The sequence below is a fragment of the Gekko japonicus genome, unplaced genomic scaffold, assembly GCF_001447785.1.
Source record: "Gekko japonicus isolate JY-2015 unplaced genomic scaffold, Gekko_japonicus_V1.1 scaffold247, whole genome shotgun sequence".
Taxonomy (NCBI): Eukaryota; Metazoa; Chordata; class Lepidosauria; order Squamata; family Gekkonidae; genus Gekko; species Gekko japonicus.
In genome coordinates, this window is record NW_015166427.1 from 685,095 (window position 1) to 710,695 (window position 25,601).

The following is a 25,601-nucleotide window of genomic DNA, read 5'->3' on the forward strand; positions in this document are numbered from 1 at the left end:
CCCAAGCTTCAGGGCTGCCTCATTAAAGGAGTGCAGAGGCCAGACTCGCAAACGAGAAAAAGCAAGCTCAGGAATCGTGGGTCGCATTTTGGGCTGTGGAAGAGGAACCGGCTCCATTCCTGTTCTCTCGAGTTCCTGCGCTTTTGGTTTTGCTTTTTGCCAATCCGCCTCCCAAGACTGCTCCAGGTGCTCCAGCCTGAGGGCTTCCCGCAGTTCGGCCCCATTATATCCTATGGGCCATTGAAGTCAATGGCAAAAACATAGGGTATATTCTGGGGGCTGGAGGGGGTTTGAGGGAGAGGCTCCAGAATCGCAGGGTAGCTGCTGGAGCCTCTCCCCAAGATACCCACCATGTTTCAGGAACATTGAACCAGGGGGTCCAATTCTACAGGCCCCCAAACAGGTTGCCCCTTTTCCCACCATAGAGAACAATGGAGGGAATAGGCCGTCAGCGCCTACAGCAGAAGAGCCACACTCAAGGGGCCAAAGAGCCGCATGTGGCTCTAGAGCCGCAGTTTGCCTACCACCGGCCTAGATTATCCCTGGCAAGTGTTTGTCCAGACGCTGCTTAAAGACTGCCAGTGAAGGGGGAGCTCACCACCTCCCTACACAGCTGATTCCACTGTTGCACAACTCTTGCTATAAAAAAGTTTTTCCTAATAGCCAGCTGGTACCTTCCCGGCCTTAATTTAAACCCTTTATTGTAAGTCCTAGTCTCTGCTGCCAACAGGAATGGCTCCCTGCCCTCCTCTAAGTGATAGCCCTTCAAATACTTAAACAAAGCTTTATTGAAATCCAGGTAAACAAGGTTTTATTCTGGGTATAAGCTTTCATGTGCACGCGTGTAGGGTTTTGGGTGATGTCTGAATGCATCTACTTCATTTATACCCTTCTCCCCAGTGCGGACATAGAGAAGCTTACATTGTTCTTTTATCCTCCATTTTATCCTCACAATAACCCTGTGAGGTAGGTGAGGACGAGTGTGTGTGAGACTAGTCAAAGGTCACGCAACAAGCTTTCCCAGTAGAGTGGGGAATTGAACCTGGGCTCTTCCAGGTCCTAGCTTGGTACTGTTTAAGAACATAAGAGAAGCCAATATTGGATCAGGCCAATGGCCCATCCAGTCCAACACTCTGTCACATAGTGGCCAAAAATACCAGTTGCCATCAGAAGGTCCACCAGTGGGGCCAGGACTCCCACTGTTGCCCCCCCCAAGCACCAAGAATACAGAATATCACTTGCCCCAGACTGAGTTCCTACCTATACTTTGTGGTACATGGATCTCTGCTCCATATGTTTATCCAATTCCCTCTTGAAGCCATCCATGCTTGTAGCCCCCACCACCTCCTGTGGCAGTGAACTCCAAGTGTGAATCACTCTTTGGGTGAAGAAGTCCTTTTATCCATTCTAACCCAACTGCTCAGCAATTTCATTGAGTGCCCATGAGAAAGGGAGAAAAGTACTTCTCTCTCTATGTGCTGTATCCCATGCATAATCTTGTAAACCTCTATCGTGTCACCCCTCAGTCGTCATTTCTCTAAGCTAAAGAGCCCCAAGCGCTTTAACTTTTCTTCATAGTGAACGCGTTCCAACCCTTTGATCATTCTAGTTGCCCTTTTCTGCACTTTCCCCAATGCTGTAATATCCTTTCTGAGGTGTGGTGACCAGAATTGCACACACTATTCCAAATGAGGTCACACCATTGATGTATACAGGGGCATTATGATACTGGATGATTTGTTTTCAGTTCTCCTCTTAATAATCCCCAGCATAGCGTTGGCCTTTTTTTTGACTGCAGTCGCACCCTGTCGCAGCATTTTCATTGAGTTATCCACTACGACTCCAAGATCTCACTCTTGGTCAGTCTCTGCCAGTTTGGACCCCATCAATGTGTATTTATAGTTAGGAGTAGTTTAACTACTCCAACACACCAGCTCTTATGTTTGACCAAAAAACGAAACAAAACCCCCTCATCTTTGAGAACCTTGTAACCTGGAGTTAGGTTTCTAATTCTTGCAGATCTTGGCAGGGTCCATACAACTATTCCAGTACTCTGCTTACAGTACTATCTCTGTCCCTTCCCCATATAAAACCATAGGAAACCTAGACAGTGTGGTGTCTAAGACCCCACCAGCTTTGCAGGAAGAAGAGAATATTTTTTTAAAAAGGTCAATATATCCACTGAGGCCATCCCCAAGAACAATCTCCATAAAGTTACTAGGACAAATTATTAGTGACTGTGGTCTATTCTACTGTGCATAGTTTGCTGTAAGTCGGATCACACTATGTAAGCTTGCATCGTTTAATGTGTCATGTCAACACTTATGCTTGCTTCAGCTCTGTTCTCAAATTCTATTTCATTGTTTATGAAATGTCCCATCCTGCTAGTTGTATTGACTCACTCTGTGTAGTCTACTTTGAGTCCCAGGGAGAAAGGCGGACTATAAGTACAATAAAACAGAAATATAGAAAACACTTTCTGTTCAGAACACGCTGCAGTCTCGTCCCCTAGAACTGTTACTACACCTGGCACATGATGCTTGGAGGAAGCAATAAACCTTTCTGGAAATGAGCCCGGAGAGCTCAGCGGTATTGTGGGGAAGAACAGGGATTCCCCTTCTCTGCAAACTCTTGTTCTTACTGAATTCAAAGATGGCCGGTTTTGCATGCAGGGAAGCCACCAACCAGCCTCTTCCCCTCAGGTATCCATACATGAACTAGTTTGCATAGGGTGGCTTATACCACTCAGTATACATAATAAACCAACAGCCGTTAGACTGTGTATACAGGCCCAATACAAACATGAACTTCAAATAAACTACTTCCTTCTGTTAGATTTAAATCCAATACATCTCACCTTTCAGAGGCCAAACCGGAAGGGCATGAACACGAGTCCCACATCAAAACTGGTTTTTATCTAAATGTACATAACCCTCCAATCTAGACTTACCTGTGCCTGCAGTTATGCTTCTGTACATATGGCTATTTAGTAATCTCTATGTGTATAAAACACTTTTCAGCAGAGACCCACTGCCCGCTGGTAATCTCAAAGGAGACAAGTGTTTCAAAATACAGGCCACAGAAGTGTTAAGGGGGGGTAGGCTCTTACGTAATATACCTCAAAGGTAGCTTCTCCTAACCATCAGTTTCTGCTTTCCTTCGAAGCAGAATTGCATCACCTTGTACTAATACATAAGAAGCATCTGTGTGGCAGTTCAAGCCAAGTGCTGGAAAATGAAACTTTATCAATTCCATTTCAGCATAATATTGGGCTCAACCATTTGCCATGGAAATTACAAGCAAAAGGAATTTTGCAAATAAATAGAATTTTTATTTTGTACCTTCATAATTAAACTATTTATAATCCTATTCATTGACTTAAACATTACAAAAAAATTCCTCACACAGTGACTCCGACCCCCCCCCCAAGAATTGAACACCACACTGATCACATTTTATTTATACAGATAAAAAAAACAAGTTATCCAGTTTACAAGACTTACTTGAAAAGGCTGGAAAGAATTGGTCAAGTGCCAGTCAGCACTCACTGAGTCTGTGGAAATTGTGCATGATTTAGTGCAATGAAGGAATGTGCCCACCTTTGCAGTGGGTTGTTTTTAAATATTGTCCAATTTATCTCTGAGCAATCAGCTTTTCTCTACACGTCTCTCGAAGTTTGTTTACGGTAGCCATCCGCAGACTTCCGGGATCTGTAAATATTTTCTAGAATTGAGAATTAAATGCTTGTGAGTATAAACCTGGGAAATAATTAGGGGCGGGGACATAAAACAGCAAAGGCCAGTGTCATTCTGGGGAGATGCCGGGGATCCCTGCCTTGGAAAGTTCTTCTCAGCCACCACGTACCTAAGGATTATCAACAAATTCTCACTGCCCCCTTTCAATTTCCTCATCTGCAAAATGGGGTGTAAAATGGTACAGCATTGTCAATTTTTAAAAATTTATTTATTGGATTTTTTAATATTTACAAAAAGAAAAAGGAAAAAAACCATCATATCAAAGTTACATATATGCAGATATCTTCCTAGGATACAGATAAGTATCTCTACTTTTAATACGGTAGCACTCAAAAATAAACCTTATTCATTAGTTTGACTCTTTCAACCAATTATAAAAACTAAACCAATAATTTTCAAAAGTCTCCATACTTTTTTCTTCGATAATAAAAGTCAATTTCTCCATTTCTGCTATATCGAACAGTTTGATGATAATTTCATCTTTAGATGGAATATTACCATCTTTCCATCTCTTGGCAAATACAATTCTTGCTGCTGTTAAGATTTGCATTGTTAAATATACCTCTTTTTTCTTAAATGTCTCAGGGATCACATTTAACAGAAAACATTCTGGTGTCAATGGGATATTTTTAATATTTTTTCCATAATTTATTTTACCATAACCCAATATTTTTTTTGTTTTACTGCATGGCCACCACATGTGGTAAGAAGTACCAATACTGTAATTGCATTTCCAACAATTTTTCCCTATTTTTTTGTTATATTTATTTAGTCTAGCGTGTGAGATGTGCCACCTATAAAACATCTTCACAATATTTTCTTTAAAGGCACTTGTTCTTACAAACTTTATGTTTCTCGTCCAAATTTTATCCCATTGCTCAAAGCTTAGACTGTGACCTATATCTTGTGCTCATGCTATCATCGATAGTTTCACCTGTTCATCTAGCATTTTCCACTCTATCCAAAAGTTATAAGCTTTTAAATACATTTAAATACATCTTATCTAATTCAGTTTAACTTTCATAGAAGCCCAATTTTTGTACAATCCATTCCCTTATCCAATTCATTACCGCTGCTTTATAATATAAAACCCAATCTAATATAAAACCCAATCTGGAAGGGCATTGTCAATTTTGATCTGACCATCCAGTATTGTGTCACACCTACACTCCCAATAGTCAGGATTGTAATTATATTTGTGTAATCTGTTCCACTCTAGCCCATACTCCTTGAACGTTAGAACAAAGATTGTGTCCAGTGGAACCTTTAAGACCAACAAAGTTTAATTCTGGGTGCAAGCTTTTGTGTGCACACGCATGCTCACGAAAGCTTATATCCAGGATTAAACTTTGCTGGTCTTAAAGGTGCCACTGGATTCAAACTTTGTTCTATTGCCTCAGACTAACACAGCTACACACCTAAATCCATCCCCAAATGTTATTCTTTTACCCCAAAGCTTTTTAAAAACCCAGGGTACACTAGAGAGGAGGCAGCATGGACAGACAGAATATATCGGTACTCAGAACATCCCTCTCTGCTTCATCTGCAAAATGACAACTGTGAAAAGACCCCTTCCCCCAATTTCAAGGACCACAGAACAATATGTAATTATGTAATTACAGCTATTATTTTTTAAAAAAATTTTTTTACACGTGTCCAAATGCAATAACCATATCCTAAGGATACAAATAGAGGAGGGAAGGTGGCATAGGTGTAGCCTGATCTCATCAGATCTCGAAAGCTAAGCAGGGTTGATACTTGGAAGGGAGACCACCCTTTTTAGAGGAAGGCAATGGCAAACCACCTCTGCTTTTCACGTGCCCTTAAAGCCCCTTGCTGGGATCTTCATAAACTGGCTACAACTTGACGGCACTTTACACACACACACACACAGACACACAGACACACACAGAGATACAAATGTATTGCAAGAACTGCACATTCTTGCAACTGATTCCAAAAGGAGATTTTGGTGGGTCTTCCATTTCTGCTGTTCTTTATTAATAACATATGGAATAGCTGCAGTGTGTGTAAACTGTAAGTAGTGACTTCCAGTCAGTTCATTTTCAAGGGTTAAACAACTTTGTGGAAGAGAGGACTGTTAATAGCTGTTAGCTGTGACAGCTACAGAATATCTCCATATTCAGAAAGAAAATAACCTGCATTCAAGGTAGTGCTTATGTCATGGACAGGTTGTAAGCCTTACAAAGTTTGCTGGCAGGCCACTGTCAGAAGCAATATGTACAATATGCTCCAATCCAACACTTGCCTCAACTTCCCAGGAAAACCTTTTGCAAGCCAGAAGTTATCAATGCCCCTAATCAAGACCAATTATTAATTCGCATGGCACACGAAGAGGGGATTGATCAAAAGGAAATTAACAGTGGCCAAAAGAGAGGGTAGCACAGACTGGCTTACCAGCACAAGGTCCCTCACCACTGTTCTATAGCCAGTGTAGTGTATTAACTAGAGTAGGATTTCAACATAGGAAACATGAGTTCAAGTTCTCATTGAGCTGTAAAGCCAATCGTGCAAATTATTGTTTCAGGTGGCTGTGAGCCATAAGCCTGAACAGGGTTTTGTACCAGGTGGAAAATGGGGAGGACTCTGGGCGATTGTGCCCAGCACTGGCTACAGCCAAGCAACTTCCACAGGTCCCTCCTTCCCTTCCTTTTTGCCAGTTGCACAGTTGCAGGGGGTCAAGACCAGCCAGACCAAAAGGTTTGGTCAGGTGGTTCCAATTTGGTTCACACCGCAGGCAGGTGGACATTTGGATCCTTCATTGAGCTATAAGCTGTGCAAGTCATCAATTCAGGGTGGCTGAGTAACTAAAATGCCATTCTGAGTTCATTTCAGGGGGAAAGGCCGCACAATGTGATAAAAATGTCTCTTTAAGCCCTTTATAGCAATCATTTCTGAAAGAATAATCACGGCTTACTGGATAACGAAGTTCAGACACTGCAACGAACTACACAGAACAGTATTAGTGCAGGGTAATGAAATGAGTGCTCACAGCCAATCACTTCCACCAATTGTTACTCCTGTCCAAGACAATGAGGGGTGGGGTTTTTTTGCACATCCACAAATCTCTCCAGAATTTGTGATGAGTCAGTGTATCTGCAGATAAATCTCTTCCGAAATGCATCCCATAACACTCAGAAGCACTACATGAAAATTCTACTGAATCAATACACTGACTGGCTTAGAAAGAGTTCTGTACCGCAGCATCCCCGGAAGGCTTGCACATATACAATTTTTTTAAAAAAATACGCACCTGCATGAAAGTATGACACTCTGTTACAAATGGACCTTTGGTGATCTCCTTAAATTTATCACAGATGTCCGGGAAGTTGTTGGCTTCCAAAATGAAAGCTTGATGTTGCTTAATTAATGTTAAGGCCACACGAAAGATTATTTTGGATCCCTCATAGAACAAGCAGTCCCAAATTCGAAGTACAGTCTGTGGGGTAAACAAGGGTATACAGCCAGAGAATTAGAAGCTGGACATTATCTAAAAACAACAATAACCCCTACAAGGCTAAAAATAGCATCAAGAGAGCCCTTGCCTCTACGGGAAGAATGTCAATGAACAAGCAGATAAACCAACGGGAGACCACCAACGTCCACATCACGCCATGTCTGTCCATCAATTCTGCGATGGCCGGTATTTTCATTCTCACAAGTTCTCCCAGCACTTCTTGATCCGTTTTCAAGCCCATCATTTCTGGACTATAATAATCTTATAAAAAGGGGGAAAGGAAAGAAGTAATTAACAAACAGGTGTCACACAATATACTATTTCATGCAACACTTACAGGTTGTTTTTCTGTCTCTTTCCTACATATATATGACTGCATCTGTGCATTTCACAGAGCAAGCTCCCTTTAAGAGTGACAGCTCAGCTTTTCCTGATGAGAGGGAGAAGTCAAGCCCTTTGCCCTTAACAGAAGCTTGGCAAAAGATGCCATGTTCTGTGGTCTGAATAGGCACAAATTCCACATGTGTAAACATAGAGTGCACCAGTAGAGGTACGTGAGTAGTTCTGGCAAAGTTCAATCCTTCAGTGTATCTGAACCCCCAATGTATTTGAATCCCTACGTATCTATCTGTACCCACCATTTGGAGCCATAGAATGGTACAAGGCCCATGACATAATTAAAGATGAACAGGAAGCCATAAAGGCCCAAGGGGTTGCATCCAAAACACAGCCAGCATAGTGAAACTGGGAGCAGGTGGCTTTTCCCCCACCTTTTCGTTCTGCAAGCCCACTGAGCCACCACTCCCAACTGTGTTGCTAGGGCCACAAGATTATCAGGCTAAACCTGGGGAGAGTAAAGCTCTACAATGGGCAGGGGCAACCACTGAAAACTGCCTTTCTTTGTCCATGGAAGTGCCATTCCTAGGGTTGCCAGGTCCCCCGGTGGAGTTGGGGATCCCCCACTAACAGGCCCCAGTGCACTGCCAATGATAAGCTGGCTGACAGGGAGGAACTTACCTCCCCAAAGAGGGAGATCTATCCAACGTGTGGTGACATGTCTGTGTCACTGCCCACATGACCTGGAAGTGACATCATCCTGTCCAGGACGTCGGGGTGACACTCTGGTATTTGGGCAAAAACTCAATAGTAGAAGCCAAATTTACCATAGAGTTTTTGCCCACATACAAGAGTGTCACCCTGATGTCCCAGACATGATGACGTCACGGGCTATGTGGGAGTGACATAGACACGTCGCTGCACATTGAATGGGCCTCCCTGCTGCTCCCAGTAAGTCCCCCCATCCCCCACCGGTTGCCACCCTAGCCATTCCACCAGCGTAACCGCACCTTTGGATACAACTCACTTTGTTTTGGCTGGTTTTGGTCACAGTGTCTAGCTTAAAGACATAACCTCCCACCCCCCGAGGGAGGAAAAAAATATTTGTTTTTTGGCACAGGCCAGATAACGTGGGCAGCATGTGTAGGACACCCTCCTGCCTCTGAGTTGCAAGAAAAGCTTCAGGAAGGGTGGTGGTGGAAAGCGCCATCAAGTCGCAACCAACTTATGGTAACCCCAATAAGGTTTTCAAGGTAAAAGACCAGCAGCGGTGGCTTGCCATTGCCTGCTTCTGCAAAAGAGGCCCTGGCCTTCCTCTGTGGTCTCCCACTCCAATGCTAACCATGGCTGACCCCGTTTAGCTTCTGAGATATGACAAGATCAGGCGAGCCTGGGCCATCTCCGTCAGGGAAACAGGAAGGGTAGGGGGACGCTTGCTTCATATTCCACAACCAAAGGTAGGTGGTAACTTGACAGATTTGTGGGTATCCCTGGGCTCCAGTAACTTTTTAAATGAAACTCTGAACTCAGCCTGGGGAAGCTGCCTAGGAGTTCCACTGATGTTACTCTCCCTTGTCTTTATTCCAAATTCTGATTATCCATGATAGGCATAGTGCACTTGTAGTTACAGGACCGAATGCACAAATGCTGATTCTGCTACTACATCCTAGAGACTAAGTGGATTGGTTTGACATGATGCAGACTCTATCAGGGAGAAATAAGGGGTTAGGTATGTCCTATATGCACACGCAGGCCACTTCATCACGTTAACAGCTTTTCCATTTCACATACATTTGAAAAGAATACAGGCGAGTTAACCAACTTCCTCAGGGTGGCCACAAGAGGGCGCCCTGTGACTGGGCTTAGGCCACCAGGCATGGGAGCGTTACATTCCTGTGACCATCTGATCTGTGGCAAGGGAACCAGCAGTTGCTGCTTTCACTCTCCCCGAGACTAAAACAGAAGGCGAATGCCAAAAGGTCCTATTAAAAATGGCAAGGCACCATTTCAAGCGGCTAGAAATACTAGGCTCAAGGTCAGAGGCACCGTGCTTGAATCATCCTGCTTTCGGAAATTCAAAAATGATGGGCAAACTAGTCAGAAAGAACCTGCTTTGAATCTAAAAGAGGATGGAAATATTAACTTCCAAAACACAGAATAAAAACAAGATGAAGGCATGTTCCGAGTTGTAGAAAATAAGACGGTACAGAGATTAAGTACATTCTCAGACAGCAAAAATATTTATTGACACAGACACGGATGGGACCGATACATGTAGCAAAGTGGTCGCAGCGGACAGCCTCGAAGGCTCCTTCTGAAACTGACCATGATTCCATGTTTAAACCACAGCCGACAGGCCAGGCCTGCACTGAAAAAACACCTCATCCTACAGATCTCTTGTGTAAAATCTACTGCTTGGGAAAAGAAGTGTTTACACTTCACTCTGTAAAATGTTCAGAAGATAGCCTGAAATAGTCTTCCCAGGTAAGAAAGGCCACACATGCCACATAGGGCTTCATGAATTCTCATGAGGCACAAACAGCCTGCTGTACTGCATTCAGAGACACATGAGGAACAACAAGGGAATTCCTAGCATGGTGTAGTGCCAGTGTGGTGTAGTGGTTAAGAGTGCCCATCTCTAACCTGGAGAATAGAGTTTGATACCCCCCCTTCTCCACATGAAGCCTGCTAGGTGACCTTGGGCCAGTCATAGTTCTCTCAGAGCTCTCTCAGCCCCACCTACTTCACAAGATGCCTGCCCCCAAGAGCACTTCGGTCCGGGGCACAACATCGCCTGGTGGTTCCAGGCCCCCGGGAGGCAAGGCTCGCCACGACTAGGACCAGATCCTTTTCAGTGGTGGCCCCTACCTGGTGGAATGAGCTCCTGGAGGAGATCAGGGCCCTGCGGGACCTTATGCAGTTTCACAGGGCCTGTAAGATGGAGCTCTTCCGCCAGGCTTTCACATAGGGGCCACCACTATCACCGCCACTAATGAGGTGGACAACATCGGGGTGAAGGATGGCCCGGGAAGATCTGCCACAACTTCTGCGTGACCGATACCACTGGATTTACCTGGTTGAGCTATAGGATAACATCATCCTTGGAGAACTGTCTATTTACCATCTGGCATGTATCCGGAGACCATCTTGTTAAATAAGTACAATTGTTATTAATTGTTATTAATGTTTTTATTGCTTTTATCTGTTTTATATGGGCTTTGCCCCTTGTAAGCCGCCCTGAGCCCGTTCTGCAGGGAGGGCGGGGTATAAATTTTAATAAATAAACAAAGGCGACCGTAAGCCACTTTGAGACTCCTTAAGGTAGAGAAAAGCGGAATATAAAAAACCAACTCTTCTTCAGTATCTGCTCCCAGTTCCTGGGTGGCAAAGGGGGGGGGGTAGCTGATCATCTTTGGCGGCGCCTTTAGCCACCACTAACTGGGTAATTCACACAAAAACCTAATTCTACCAGTTCATTTGTTGTTGTTGTTTTAAAGAACTAAAGTCTGCACTGAAGAGAACATATGCACCTGCACTTGGGGCTCATTCCAGGTAGGAGTTGCAGGCAAAAACCCAGGAAGGAATGACTACAGCTTGTGCCACTCTTACGGATTGTTTTTGACTGGTGAAGTGCAACTGGCACATGGGAGAGTCAAAGCTAGATCCTGTCAACTATTCAGTGTACAAAGGCTTCATTATACGGGGTTAACAGAGTTTCACTAGTAGCCTTTTTTCTAGGAATCCAGGTAAGTAGGTGCTTTTTTCCGTTGCTGCAAAGAAAAATAATAAATCCATGCCATTTCCTTCCAGAACATGTTTAGAACAATAGAATGGTTGCTTGATCAGGGAGACTGCAGGATCATCTGTAGATATTAACTTTAGTGATGGCTCTTCAGATACCTGATTTGTTCTCTGCTGTAACAGAAGGCAGCAAATGAGCTCAGGTTATGGGAAAGCTACCACATGAATACCAGTTTACCACATGGCTTTCTACCATGTGGTTGCTTGGTCTTGTACTGTAACCTTTTGGGGACCAGGCATTCTGATGCATCTTTATGAAGCAGTAAGTCTTCCCAACAGCTACTCCAACCACCTGCTTAATTTAGGGAATCGAAAGGTATAGAATTCCTGACAGCTGCCTGTACTTGAAGACCTGGGTGAGTGTAGGCTTCCCCTGCTAACTTTTTCCAGTGTTGAATGCTCTCTTTCTCCTCATATCGAACTGAAATCTGCCTTCCCATAACCTGAGCCCATTTGCTGCCTTCTGTTGCAGCAGAGAACAAGTCTTCACCATCCCGTCAGGTACCTGAAGAACCACCACTTAAATATGCTCAGTTCATTCAGTCTTTCCTCATAGGATTTGTTCTCTATACTCCAAAACCTTCTGTCTTGTTCTCTGAACGCATTTCAACTTGTCTATACTTTTTAAAAGTCTGTTCTATTCAGAACTACTAGACACAGTACTTCAGATGAGGTCTGATCATCATGGTGACTTCTATCACTTGGTACGCTTTAAAAAAAGAGAATTTAACATACCTGGTAATATTCGGCCAATGAGAGCATCTAACAACCAAAAAGACTCCTCCTCATTTTTTGTAATAAGAATCAAGTATCCAGCGATGAAGTTCATGCCCTGAAATACAATGGAAGAGCCTATTTACCTCAGAGATTCTGTTTCATTCTATGTTGACAAACATTACTTGAAAAACCCAAAAGAATAAAATGAGAAAAGCCACCTTCATTCTACTCAAAGTCAATTTTAAGAGCGTATCCCAATCAATTTTTGACCTTTGGTTATGAATTGTTACAGGTAATGAATACATGCTGATGATAGTCCATTAGTTTACAAGGCAAGATAGGGAAACATTTGTGGTTGATATCCCCCCAAAAGAATGATATACTCTGCATGAGAATATTAAGAAATGTTCTTTGAATGTAAGCATAAGGGGGAATATACTGAAGATAATGTATAGAAGATGATACTTAACACTGGATAGGATTGCAAAGGATGGGGTGGTGGTGTAAAAGTGAAAAGGGATCTTTTTTTAGATATATGATGGTCTAATTTGGCTGCCAAAATATATTGGCAAGAGGTCTTCCAAGGTACCAGGAGACATACTAAGGATAAGACTACCAAATCATCCCAAATGTGCCCTTTTAGGGTTTATTCCTAGATGGTAGAAAGCAGAAACATATTACTGAGAAATTTATTAGTGGCAGCTAGAATGACATTGGTGCAGTACTAGAAAAAAGATTGTTGTTGTTCAGTTGCATAGTCGAGTCTGGATATGTAAAACCTGATTTAACCTACTGATGAATAAAATATCAGTAATTCATCAGATGTAAGGAGGAAAAAAGAATATGCCGGAAGATTTTACTAAAACCTGGCAACTATTTATGATATACTGGAACAGAATGAAGCCAGAAGAAAATGTAAAACAAGAAATTTTGAAAAGTGTATGATTTCAGTAGGAGAACTGAGTATATGATTAGAGTACACGAATACTTTATATGCTCATATAAGTTACACATTCTTGACGCGGTAATTAGTCGGTCACAATGACTTTTATGTTATGGTAAGATGCAAATTAGGTATGAAAGTGTATGTAAGGTATATGTATTGAGTTTAATTTAAAAATTACATTTAAAAAAGTTTAAAAGCCTCTGTTTATAGATGTGCGCTGTCTATAAAACACAGCCTTGAAAAACAGTCAGGGTTCACACTGACCTACTAAAACTACACGATGAACATACAAAATAAAAAATGGCATTTATCTATACTCAGGGAAGTATAAGACTCTAATGTACAATTTTCCACTTAACAAGTCACCTTCCAAAGAAATGTACTCCTTTGTTTTGAGCCAGTGATAATATAGAACTTTTCCTGGAGGGACATTTCCTTAATGGTGTTGTTAATTGAAAACTACTGGGTTCGCCGCATGGAGGACTCTGACAACGACATGCTGTAGCACACGTTTATTGTACTTCACATAGACAAAGACTAACTCTAACGGCCAACGGGGCCAACTATATACATATCCACCAGCAACCCTCCCACTCCCATTGGAGGGTTTGAATGTCCCGCCAAGGTGGCTATTGGTTGGGGCTGGGGAATCCAGGATCCGAAGTTTCCTTTGTTTTCGGATCCAAGGTCTGGCCTGTCCGCGGACCCCTGGAGGCGGTCCACGTACATAACATTAATAAACACAGAAATTCCACAACTGGACCTACAGATTTATGTCAGGTAGCTAACATGTGAACAGTTAGAGATAGACTTGACATAAGTGAACAGCACAGGCACCACTACCGGATTATTTTTAAGCATGACAAAATATAGTTCATGGCATTGTCTCTGCAGAAGTTCTTCCCAGGAGGATCATAAAGCTTCCTTATGCCAAGTCAGACTACTGGTCCTTGAATCCAGGATAAGGAAAGATCTTTCCTCCAACACCTGTTTTCCAAAACCATTCACCTTGAGATGCTAGCAGCCGACTGGGAACTTCTGTATATTAAGTATAATATATTCTAATAGCAAAAGTGTGGCCCCATCTGCAGATAATCTAAATCTGTGGATTGGGGCCATGCAAAAAAACAACAACACCCCAGGTTTGAAGGAAAATCTGAAACATAAAAAGGGGGGGGTTAAACCCCCAAAGCACTGTTTGAGCAAGCACACACAATGTTCTTACCTCCTCCTCCTCTGTTGGTGGGCTCGATGGGGGGGGGAGCCTAGCTAGTACCAGCAACTGCAATGGGAGGAAACCTCAGTGGGCCCGCTAGGAGGCATGCAGGGCTTGCTGCTGAAAGTGGCAATGGTGGTGGGGGAAATTCAGCAGCCCCCCAGGAGCAGTGGTGAGCACTGGGCTCGCTGTTGAGAGCAGTGAAGAGGGAGCCTCAGTGGGCCCTGCTGGTAGCCGTGTCAGATTTGCCACTGAGAGCCATATCAGATCCTGCAGTGGCAGGGATGGAGGATGATGGGGGGGGGCAGAAAGAGAGAGTGATGGAGTTGGGGAGGCAGAAAGAGAGGGAGAAAGAAAGAAATAGGGATGAGGTGGGAGATACAGGGAGAGAGAGTGACAACGGGGTGGGAGGCAGAGAGAGAAAGTGACAGGCATAGGGGGGAGAGAGAGAGAGTAAGAGGAGGGGTGGCAGAAGGGAGAAAGAGTGAGAAGCAGAGAGGTAGGGGGAAATGGGAGGAAACAAAGGTAAGGGGAATGGGATGGTCACTTGTGAAATTTTCTTATGAGCCCCACCTTGTTTGATCTATTGCTCAATCATGGCCTTGCCTTATAAAACTGTGGTATGGGTGAAGCCCTCTCTCTTGAACCCCAGCTGAGGATATAAGTAGCAAGTCCCTGTCTTCCCTTTTTGCTGCTTTCTGTGGTGTTTTGCTATGTAAGCATTTTGTTTCTGTTTTATTCCTGTGATTTAACATGGGTTGTTGTTTTTTTGTGGTATAACTCTCCTAAAAAGGAGATAATTTTATTGCTTTTAAATTCAGAAAGCAGGGAGGGTATATAGATGGATCAAGAAAAGTGGTGAGTGATGCTTTGGTTAGTATATTAATCTGTTATTAGCATTCACAAAATCAATGGCTTCTTCTGCGGTTGATCTCTTCTTTCCTCTTTACCTGTTAAAGTTAGAGACATTAAATGTGTTAATAATGTCCAATTGGGGTTAGTATTGTCCCTTATTGCGCTTTCCGAACACATCTTCAGGTACTGGGGTTTTTCGCTTTTTTATGTCTCAGGTTGTAAGCTCGACCTTTTGCTGTTGCTCCACCTTCCGATTCTTTGTCCCCTCCCTCCGAGCTGCTGTCTTCTTCGCTGCTGAATACTGTCCATTTAGTGAGCTCTGCCTCATCCTCTGAACTGGCGTGCCTCTTCAAAAAGTCTTGAGCCTTGAAAATGGAGTCTATCTTTTCTCTCTTGTCTTTAAACTTGAACCTTGAAAATGGAGTCTATCTTTTCTCTCTTGTCTTTAAACTTAAAGACAAGCCCTTCTGGAATCAACTGATTTAACATGGGGTTTTATACGTATGTTGCTGTGGTTTAAAAAGGCAAGTGTGTGTGTGTGGGGGGGAACCTGGATGGGTGATTGAAGTGTTATGACTGGATTGTAGCTGTACCCTAGGGGAAGGAGTTGACTGTTTTGTGAAGAGAGGCTGTATGTGTTGAGTTCAGTGGAAGAAGAAGACAAAGAGAAAGAGATTGGATTTATACCCCCGCCCTACAGTACCCGAAGGAGTCTCGGAACAGCTTACAATCTCCTTTCCCTTCCCCTCCCCATTACAGACACCATGTGAGGTAGATGGGGCTGAGAGAGCTCTTCCGAACTGCTCATGAGAGAACAGCTCTGAAAGAACTTGTAACTGACCCAAGGTCACACCAGCAGCTGTATGTGGAGGAGTGGGGAATCAAACCCAGTTCTTCCAGATTAGAGTCCATACTCATAAATTACACCAAACTGTGAGGTGCTGTGGACTCTGAGAGAACAGTTGTATTGAGATTAACAGATTCCCCCCTTTACCTCAGAGCCACCCCCACATGCTGACTGTTCTGCCATTCTACCAAATATAACTAAATCATCCTGTTCCTTGGGTTCAGCTAAGAAGTTTAAGGCAAGTGCCTTTGGTGGCAGCGAAAATAAGAAACACCAATGAAGACAACAAGGCACACCACACGCGTCATCTCAGAACGCTACAGATTCCTGCCAATACAAGAATTAAATATAAGGGGACTCAGAGAAGAAGCAAAACAGTACACCTTACATCAGCATCATCAACAACATGGAGTATGCATGTATTTTATTTCATGCAGTCAGCTGGAAAGAAACACAGCTTTTTTCTTAGTGTGGCTAATCTAGCATAGAGGGAAACAGCAGGTAAAATATAGGCTCCATACGAGAAAGAAACATTTAAACGCTTTCGGCAGGGGGTATTATATATTTCCCAAAGTCACCCTTTTACAGTAATGCTAATCAGTTTACTTGTATTTACAGAGTTTTCTTCAAGCTGATTTTTTCGAAAATTTGACTTCTTTTGCAAAAATTGAGCATTTGGCCACACACACACACAACTGCTGTTTTAAATGTGTAAACTAATCGTGAGATCAAATATTCATGAACAGTGCTATCAGTTGTACTTGTCAGGCTTACAGTGCCATTCTTAGCAGTGTTACATCATTTTAAAGTCCACTGTAGTCAATCAGGTTAGAAAGGCATAACTCTGCTTAGGATTGCCCTATTAGTCTTTGAATGCTTCTCCAGTTTCCTTCTGAATCTTCCCTGGTCCCCCCTCATTAAGAGCTCTTCATTTTCCTAATGACCCCTACCATGGCAGAAGAGAACAATACTTTCTCTCATAAAGGAGGCCAGTTTTGATTCAAGGAGGAAGAAAAGCCCAACACCCAAGTACTTGGGAAACCAGAAGTTCTTTCTGGAACTAGCATTCAATCAATTCAAGCAGAAGCCATTTTTCTTTTCAGACACTTGGAGACTGTAACCATCTGCTCCCATCTGACAGGCAGTGTTCAAAAAGGTTGGTTTCCAGTAGCCCCATCCCCACCCCGCCAGCCTGTAAGTCTGCAAAAAGCCAACAGCTGTTGTAAAAATGGTTCAGTTTTGCTGGAGTATCTGCCCGCCAATTGTGAGGACGTCTTTCATTCCTTATCCTACCAGTTTGCTTGACAATTGCAACCATGGAGACGGAGGACTATTTGGCACTTGAACTGCGGCGGCAGCAGCAAACGGCTGCCCCGGAAGACACTCAGGGGGGAAATATTCACAAATTGTATGTGCTGGCATAAAAGCTTTAACAGTACTAAGACATACAATAGTAAGTTCACCGTGATGTTCCTTAACAGATGTTACCCAGCAGACATATTTGTGTTACTGTAATGAGAAGCACTGGGAAAGTTATGAAAAAAACAAACAGGCAGGGGTTTATGCTCTATTCCAGGAGACAATTAAAGGGGACTCCCTGTGATGTAATCTGGCCCTGTCTTCTATCCAGTCCAACAAAATTGGCTCTCACTTTTTCAGTGCCCAACTAAAAACCAGGCTGCTGAAAGACACTCTTACAATAATTTGGTGTGCGTTGCCGCACACAGCAAGAAGTTCCAGGAGGACCACCAGGCTTTGTGTATTTGAGAAACACTGGAGGCCTATGATGGGTTTATAGTATCGGCTTTATTTACAAATATACAATGAGAGCTTAAGTAGAAATAAACGTGCAGTCCTACAAGGCAAGATTACCCACTATCACAGATCAGAGGGTCCGCAGAGGAACCAGGGAATAACAGAGGAACAAGGCCTGCTGAGGGGAAAATCAACACAGCGTCTGTAAAGAGAAATCCTGCCTCACCAGCCTTTTGGAGTTCTCTGAGAAAGTGAGCAAGCGTATAGTTAACCGTGACCCAGTAGACATGATACACCTGGACTGTCAGAGGTTTCTGACAAGGTACCTCACCAAAGTCTCTCAACTTCCCAAGTAAACTTAGATAAGAGGATGGGTCCTTTTCTGGATTAAAAACTGGTTAGATGACAGGAAGCAAAGAGTAGGAATAAATGGACAGTTCTCACAATGGAGGGAAGTAAGCAGTGAGGTCCCAAAAGGATTGGTATTGAGGAGGGTATTATTTAATCTGTTCATATATGACCTGGAATTGCAAGTTTGTAGATGACACAAAATTATTCAGGATGGTGAAAACCAGGGCTGACTGAAGAGCTTCAGGAGGAACTCCACAAATTGGGTGAGTAGTCAACAATGTGGCAAATGCAGTTCAACATAGGTAAGTGTAAGGTGAGGGGCATTTCAACAACAACAACAACCTCCCCCCAACTTCAAGTGCATGCCAATGGAATCAGAACTTACTGAGACTAAGAGAGGAAAAGACCTTGAGATCATAATGGATAGCACAGTGAAAGTGTGTCAACCCAGTGTGCCACAGCAGTGAAAAAGGCAAACTCTACGCTGGAGATTATTGGGAAAGGGATTGGAAATAAAATGGCCAATATTATAATGGCCCTGTACAGGTCTATGGTGCTGCCTCATTCAGAATATTGTGTGCAGCCACCAAAACATTGCAGAGTGGGGGAAAGTACAGAAGAAGGCAACCAAGATGATTAGGAGGCTGGAGCACCTTCCCCAAGAGGAGAGTCTGAAGAGCCTGGGACTTTTCAGTTTAGAAAAGAGATTATGCACGTAGTAGAGAAAGTGGACAAAATAACCTTTTCTCCCTCTTCCAAAATACTAGAACTCAAGGGAATCCAATGAAGCTGACGGGCAGTAGATTCAGGACAGACAAAAGGAATACTTCTTTACGTAACGAGTGATTAAAATGTGGAGTTTGCTGCCACAGGCACAGACAGCTTTAAAAGGGGATTAGAGATTCATGGAGAATAGGTCTATCCATAGCTACTAGCCATGACAACTAAAGGGAATCTCCACATTCAGTGGTAGTAGATCTATGAATCCCAGTGCCAGGAGACAACATGAGGGGAAGGCCTCTATGTCCTGTTGTTGGCCCGCCAGAAGAACTGGTTGGCCACTGTGTGAGACAGGATGCTGGACTAGCTGGACCTTCACTGGTCTGATCTTCATATGTTCTTATCAGAGACACATCATAAATACCAAGGTGCTTCACCTTCAACCAACTCACAACCGATGTTCCCTCTAAGCTGTGAAGTCTTGTGAGCAAAATTTCTACTTTGCGAGCTACTGGCATCAAAATTCTGAGCAAGCGATTTTGGCTGTTGCATAAATTAGTTTGCTCTGGAGCCATCCTTCCTGAGCTAAGACAAAAATCTGTGAGCTGCAGGCTAAAAAACTGTGAGCTAGCTCACACTAACTCAGCTTAGAGGGAACACTTCTCACAACTCATTCTTTTTTCCAAACAGTTATCTGCCATTCCTACAGAATTGATCTCCCAACAACTCTCAACAGACGAAACCTACGCGTTTTCAAAATATCAGGATCAATCCTCCATTTTGGAAAGCAATGCTAGCTTTGGCTATCGTCCGATGGGGCTAACTCCTAAGTAAATCTGATGTTTCTTCTAGCTCTTGCACTGAAAACAAAAATTTAAGGGCTGATTTTATACTACTGCACCAGCAGAGCAGGTCCTAGATCAAGTACAAGGATTCCAGCACGCAAGGCCGCTTAGGACCTGTACTGGTATTGTGACCAACTCCATCTTTGGGCCAACAGCTGCTACCACTGCTCCGTGTGCAGAACCACCCATGTATCACTAGGTCAACCAAGAAACCTACAAGTTAACACTTGTCTGCGGCAAATGAATTTTTAAACAAGAAATTACTCAGATTGCTTGCTATGAGCCAGTGGGACAGGAATAAGATAATTCTAACTCATTGTCATTAGAAATGTGTATCTCAAGTAAATCCTTGGGACCGGAGTACATGGCTTGCAATTTCAAAACTAGCTTTTTTGTCAGCATATTTCTTCAAAATCAGAGACTTGATTCCAAGACAGCAAGCTTAGAAGTAATGGGTCAAAAAGCAACAAACATAGGTGCAGCCGTACACAAAATCATTGCCCCATAGGCAAAGAAGGTAGACTTTCTCAAGGTTTAATGGACCTTCCAAAAATCAAATGTTGACTCAAGAAACAATGTGCAGTGTGAGCAATATGGTGTCTTGCCATTTGCAGCGCATCAGCCTTAGGACTCAAGCAGATTAAACAAAGACTGTGCATCTCAATCCATCCATAAAATACAAGTTGAAGGCTGGAGGAGCGTCATTTTGCCCCAGGACAGCACAAGGAAGGGAGAAGGGGTTCTGCTCTGTGAAACCAACTCTTCTAATCTATTAGCAATTTAAAGGAGAAAAGCACTTTTAAAGAGTTTTTTAAACTGTTTTAGGTTTAGGTTGAGGAATTAAATCACTTCTCCTTTCTCTGCATGGCCCGGAGGCAAACTGAGTCTGCAGAAGCATTTTGCATTTTATGGAAAGGACTAAGCTGTTGAGCCCTCAGAATCTATTCTGAACAGGGCTAAGAAGCTACAAATGAAGAAAGCAAACCAGAATGGCTGGTGTGTAACTATTAAAACATGGCTAAAATATACGATATCAGATTAGTAAAATACGTTGACAGGAAATGAAATGTGAGAAACTGAATTCGTGCTTTCATTAGTACAAAAGCCGTAAAAACATTTTTACTTTTAAAACAGTATCCTCCGGTATATATAATTCTATTTTGGTCATGGACTCCCCTGAACATTCCAACACGCTCCAAAATCAGTTTGCTCTCTGATCTGTCATTCAGAGGGTCTCCCTATCCACTGGCTGCTTTGCCTGAGTCCTGCCTCCAACATTCTAAACAGTTTGCTGTTCCTCTCCCCCCCCCCACACAGCCAGTCAGGTCATTTGCATATGTGGCCTGATTCGCCTTTGCCTCGGAACACAGAGGTTCTTTGCATTTGCGGCCTCACTGGCCTTTCCCTCTAACATTCTAAACAGTTTGCTGTTGATGTTCTGACGTAAAATAAATTTCCCCTTAGTGTCTGTTGGGGGAAACCATGGTTGCAAATCTCCAGGTGAGGGCTGAAGATCACTCAGAATTACAACTGCGTTCCAGATGGCAGAGATCAGTTCTCCTGGAGAAAATGGTGGACTCTGTGTCCTTATATCCTGCTGAGATGGCCCCTGTATGACAGCCAATGTGACGTAGCAGTCAGGGCTATTAAAACTGATGTCCAGATGACCCAGATCAGTTCTCTTGGAGACAATGGCTGCTTTGGGCAGTAGATTCTATGGCATTATACCCTGTTGAGGTCCCTCCCCACACAAAATCCTGCACTCCCCAGGCTCTACCCCTCAAATCTACAGGTATTTCCCAACTCAGAGTTGGCAGTTGTGTAATCGGCTATGGAACCACTTTCCAGACCCTCGGAACCCAGAAAACGTGGCACAGGAGGAGGTGCTTTTCTACCTTAGCTGTGACTGCATAGCCCCAAACTAACATAAGCCAACCTCTAGGAGGTACCTGGAGATCTCCAGCTATTAAAACTGATGTCCAGATCACCAAGATCAGTTCTCCTGGAGACAATGGCTGCTTTGGGCAGTGGATTCTATGGCATTATACCCTACTGAGGTCTCTCCCCACCCCAAATCCTGCCCTCCCCAGGCCCCTCAAATCTACAAATATTTCCCAACCCAGAGTTGGCAACCGTGTAATCAGCTATGGAACTACTTTCCAGACCCTTGGAACCCAGAAAACATGGCACAGGAGGAGGTGCTTTTCTACCTTAGCTTCCACTGCATAACACCCCCCTCCCCCTCAAAAAATAAGTCAGAGGTGGAGAGAACCATATCTGTTACCATGAGGCTGTCCTCCCATTCTACCCACTTGGGGCAGCAAAATGACTTGAGACAGCCCTGCCTTATAGCTAAGCAGAAGGAAAGAAACATGGCTTGCCTCCCTCCATTTTCCGCTTCCCTCTGCCGCCCCACCAGCCACAGTCAGGACACTGATCTGGAGCTTCCTTCTAGATCTCGTTGTATTTCTTCCCACAACAGGCATCACTCCTAGTGTTCTTATATTTTCAAACTTACATACCTGACAGTATCCCACAGATTTATTATGGTGCCCATATGCCACTAATACATTGTAGAGTGTCTTCTGTAAACAGGGATCAGCAGTTTTGCGAAACCGTATGTTATCTGGAAATGTTCTGTTCATATCTGAGAGAGAGAGGAAGAGAGAACAATTTAAAGATATGTCCCTGGACATTCATTTACTGCCATTAAAGAGACCAATTTAGTAAATGCAGGCTATCTATCTTTAAGGAAAGCTTCAAGGTCTTTTACTTGAAGAATCCATAAACATTGCTCAGCAAGAGTCATAAAATGTAAGCTTCTCATTACCATTTGAGCCTGGAATCTGGCCCACAACCATGGGACACTGGAGACCTCTGGAACAGAGCAAATGAGTGAGCACAACTGTTGGGAAGATTGCCACTGCATTTAGGGTGCAACGGAAATAAATAAGGATGTTTAAGACTCAAATCTCATTGACAGAAAAGCATTGTACCTTGTACTCTGGTCTGAAGCATGTTTATTTAAAACTAATTCCCAGGCCTTTTTCTTGACTCCACAAGGTCTATGGGCTGAACACTCACTTTACTTCTCTCTGCCCTGCGTGTGTGTTCACTGCAACTTCTTGAAATGTACAACTTTCTTCCGTCAGCTCTACTTTCTAAGTGCCATGAAGACAGTGGGCAATTCTGCATTGGCTTTTCCCTCCGTTGTTTTACCGAACACACCTTGGAACAGAAATTCCCCTCTGTATTGCATGCTGCTTTCACTTTCTTTGATCGTCAGATTTTATGGTACTCTCTACACTGCATGCCGCTTCCGCTTTCTTTGATCATTGGGTTTTATGGCACCTTCTGCATAGATTTATGGCCGTTCAGGGGTGACTTCACAGTCAGTAGGGCATTGCCCCAGGGTATCTGAATGTGGTTTTGAGCTGCACCTTTCCCCCAGTGTTGAGAAAATGTGGAGTGAATGCCAGATGCAGAACAGCCCAGTGTGGAGACACTTCAGTCCTTCCCTGTATAGGGAAAAATAGTACCCATATATGGCAGTTGAGTGCAATTAACTTCGCCATACTATCAGACCCATTTAGGAAACTAAACTGTGGCACTGGTCACACAAGAGGTTTTGGCCCGGGAGAACGACGGATCAGGGGCGGAGCAAACGGGCGCGAGCACACCGCAACATCTGGGAATCGGCGTGCACCTGTCCCCGATCCGGCCTTTCAGGCCAAAAATGCGCATGGAAAAATAACCACCCCCAGAGGAGGACTTACTGGATAAGCCGCAGCAAGCGTGGCCGTCAGATCGCGGGCGCGCTCGTCTTCTGGAGCAACCCAGGCTCCTTGCCGAACTGCGCTTGCTCACACATGCGCAGTTCGGCAGCCTCTCTCCCCCTTCCGTAGCTTCCCCCCGGCATCTGATCGTGCCGGGGAGGAACTGCGCGGCAGCTCAGGGGATCTATGTGATCCTGCCGCCGCGTGTTTCTTTTGGTGCGGCTTTAAAAAGCCGCACTTTGCCCGTTCTTTTTTCCCACGTGTGGCAGGGGCCTGTGTCAAGCTCACACCTCACTTACTCTTCTGTGTCCCACAGACCCAGGCGGAATGCAGTAGCTTTCAATCAGAAAAAAATGTGGTTTTTCTAACAATGATCAATGAATTTGTCTGTTTTCAGTGGGATTTTAGAATTGGATTGGAAGCTGTGGAAAAATCATCATTCAGAGGCTAAGACCAAAGGGAAATGCTGGCCACCACCACTACAAGCAGGATCCAAGTCAGTCAAAAGCGACTGATGTTGAAATTAATTGTGGGATGATCTTTCAGCTCAGTCATGTGGCTGTCCTCAGCGAAGGCAAAGACAAGAGAGGACTGAACACTGTTCTTGCTGCTGGTCTTGGAGGTTACATTTTCATTGACCCATGTTACTGCCTTAGGTCTGATCATGCCCAACACTGACATACATAAGACTGTATGTCAACTAGAACTGGCCACTATTATGCATGCCTCAGTAACATCAAGATTACACAACTATAAACATGGTCTATGGTTGGCTGCCTTTGACAAGTGCTTGAAAAGTATTAATTGGTACACAACGCAGCTGCTGTTCAAGTTCATAGTTCCAGATTGTTATATCTTTACTGATCAACCGTTGGTTTTGGCCACAATTCAGGGCCCTGCTTTTGACCTTGAAATTCACAGATGGTCTGGGATCAAGATATCTCATTTACTCATTTATGAATTTGTTATCCAGATCATGATCTGAGGCCCTCTTTTACCCCTCTCTGTCCTCCGATATGGCGCATATGGGGATTTATTTGCTTTATTTATACCTGGCCTCTGTCCCCAGTGTGCACCCAAGACACCTTTACATCATTCTCCTCCCCTCTGTTTTATCCACACAATAACCCTGCAAAGTAGGTTAAGTCTCAGCATGACTGAGTCTCCTAAATTCTGGTCTGACATTCTAACTACTAAGCCAAAAGGCTTCTGTTGCACACATAGACTCTGGAATGCAATCCTAAAGTAGTATACGGTCCCAAACTCTTCTTGCTTTTCAGTTTACTGAAAACCTTAGTTCTCCCGGAGGGCATTAAGTGTAGCCTGATTTTTGGCTCCTGAGTTCTCTTGATGGGCTGGTCCTTGCAGTATGGGCTTCTCTCCTTTTCTCTACTTCTATTTTTTTTAAATTGTTCTTATATGGGTTTTATCATTAGGCCACAATAGACATGAAAAAGTTCTTAAATAGATATTGATCTGGGCACCTCCTTGTCTGAGACCAGGGAATTTCCCCATTGCTCCTAATAGCTTGATACTACAACATGAAGCACATGATGGGACTTGCTTCCTGGTAAGTAACTAAAGCCTTAATAACACTTATTGCTCCTTACGAAGTTCAAAAGAATAGCAAATATATTCAATGCAACCTGTGGACACCCAACAGGATAAAGTACAGACAGGTACAGTGAAAATTACAGTACATTATTATACAACCAGCATTTTGAGGGACAAAGTCATGCTCAACTCATTTATACGGTTCTGTGGAACAATACAGCTACTTACAACCTTATATGTAGAATAGTTCTCCTGATCAGCTTTTTTTTTTTTAAAAAAAAAGCTTCTAGCGCAAAGGTGTCAAACTCATTTGTTACGAGGGCCGGATCTGACATAACGGTCACTTTTGTCAGGCCGGGCCATGTGTGCCATAAAACAATAATGCCAGGTACCAAAGATACAAACTTTATAAAGGACAGCAGCTGGTAAGCTCTGAGTTGTTGTATCCTCACTGCAAGGCCCCCTGGGCTGGGAGGGGGGTGCAAAGGGAAACCCACATGGGTGGACTGGAGAGCCAGCGGTGCAGCCCTGGGCAGATGTTTATCTGCTGCTTGGCTGTTGCAGATGAGGTTGTTCTGCTGTGCTGAAGCCACAATCTGAGTGGCCCCACCCACTCCCCCATGAGCAGTCTTCTGTTCCCTCTCTTTCC

The 25,601-nt window shown here is 43.6% G+C and overlaps 1 protein-coding gene across 1 annotated transcript in view; it reads right to left on the minus strand.

Annotated features, from left to right (window-relative positions):
• Positions 1-3,429: 3,429 nt before the first annotated feature.
• Positions 3,430-25,601, minus strand: part of GRTP1 (growth hormone regulated TBC protein 1) — a 38,276-nt gene continuing 16,104 nt past the window's right edge. The window contains exons 4-8 of the mRNA XM_015411771.1: positions 22,145-22,269; positions 12,106-12,202; positions 7,322-7,494; positions 7,030-7,215; positions 3,430-3,723 (exon numbers count right to left, since the gene is read on the minus strand). Of these exons, the coding sequence (XP_015267257.1) occupies positions 3,634-3,723; positions 7,030-7,215; positions 7,322-7,494; positions 12,106-12,202; positions 22,145-22,269 (671 nt within the window). The 3' untranslated portion in view covers positions 3,430-3,633. The remainder of the gene's footprint in view (positions 3,724-7,029; positions 7,216-7,321; positions 7,495-12,105; positions 12,203-22,144; positions 22,270-25,601) is intronic.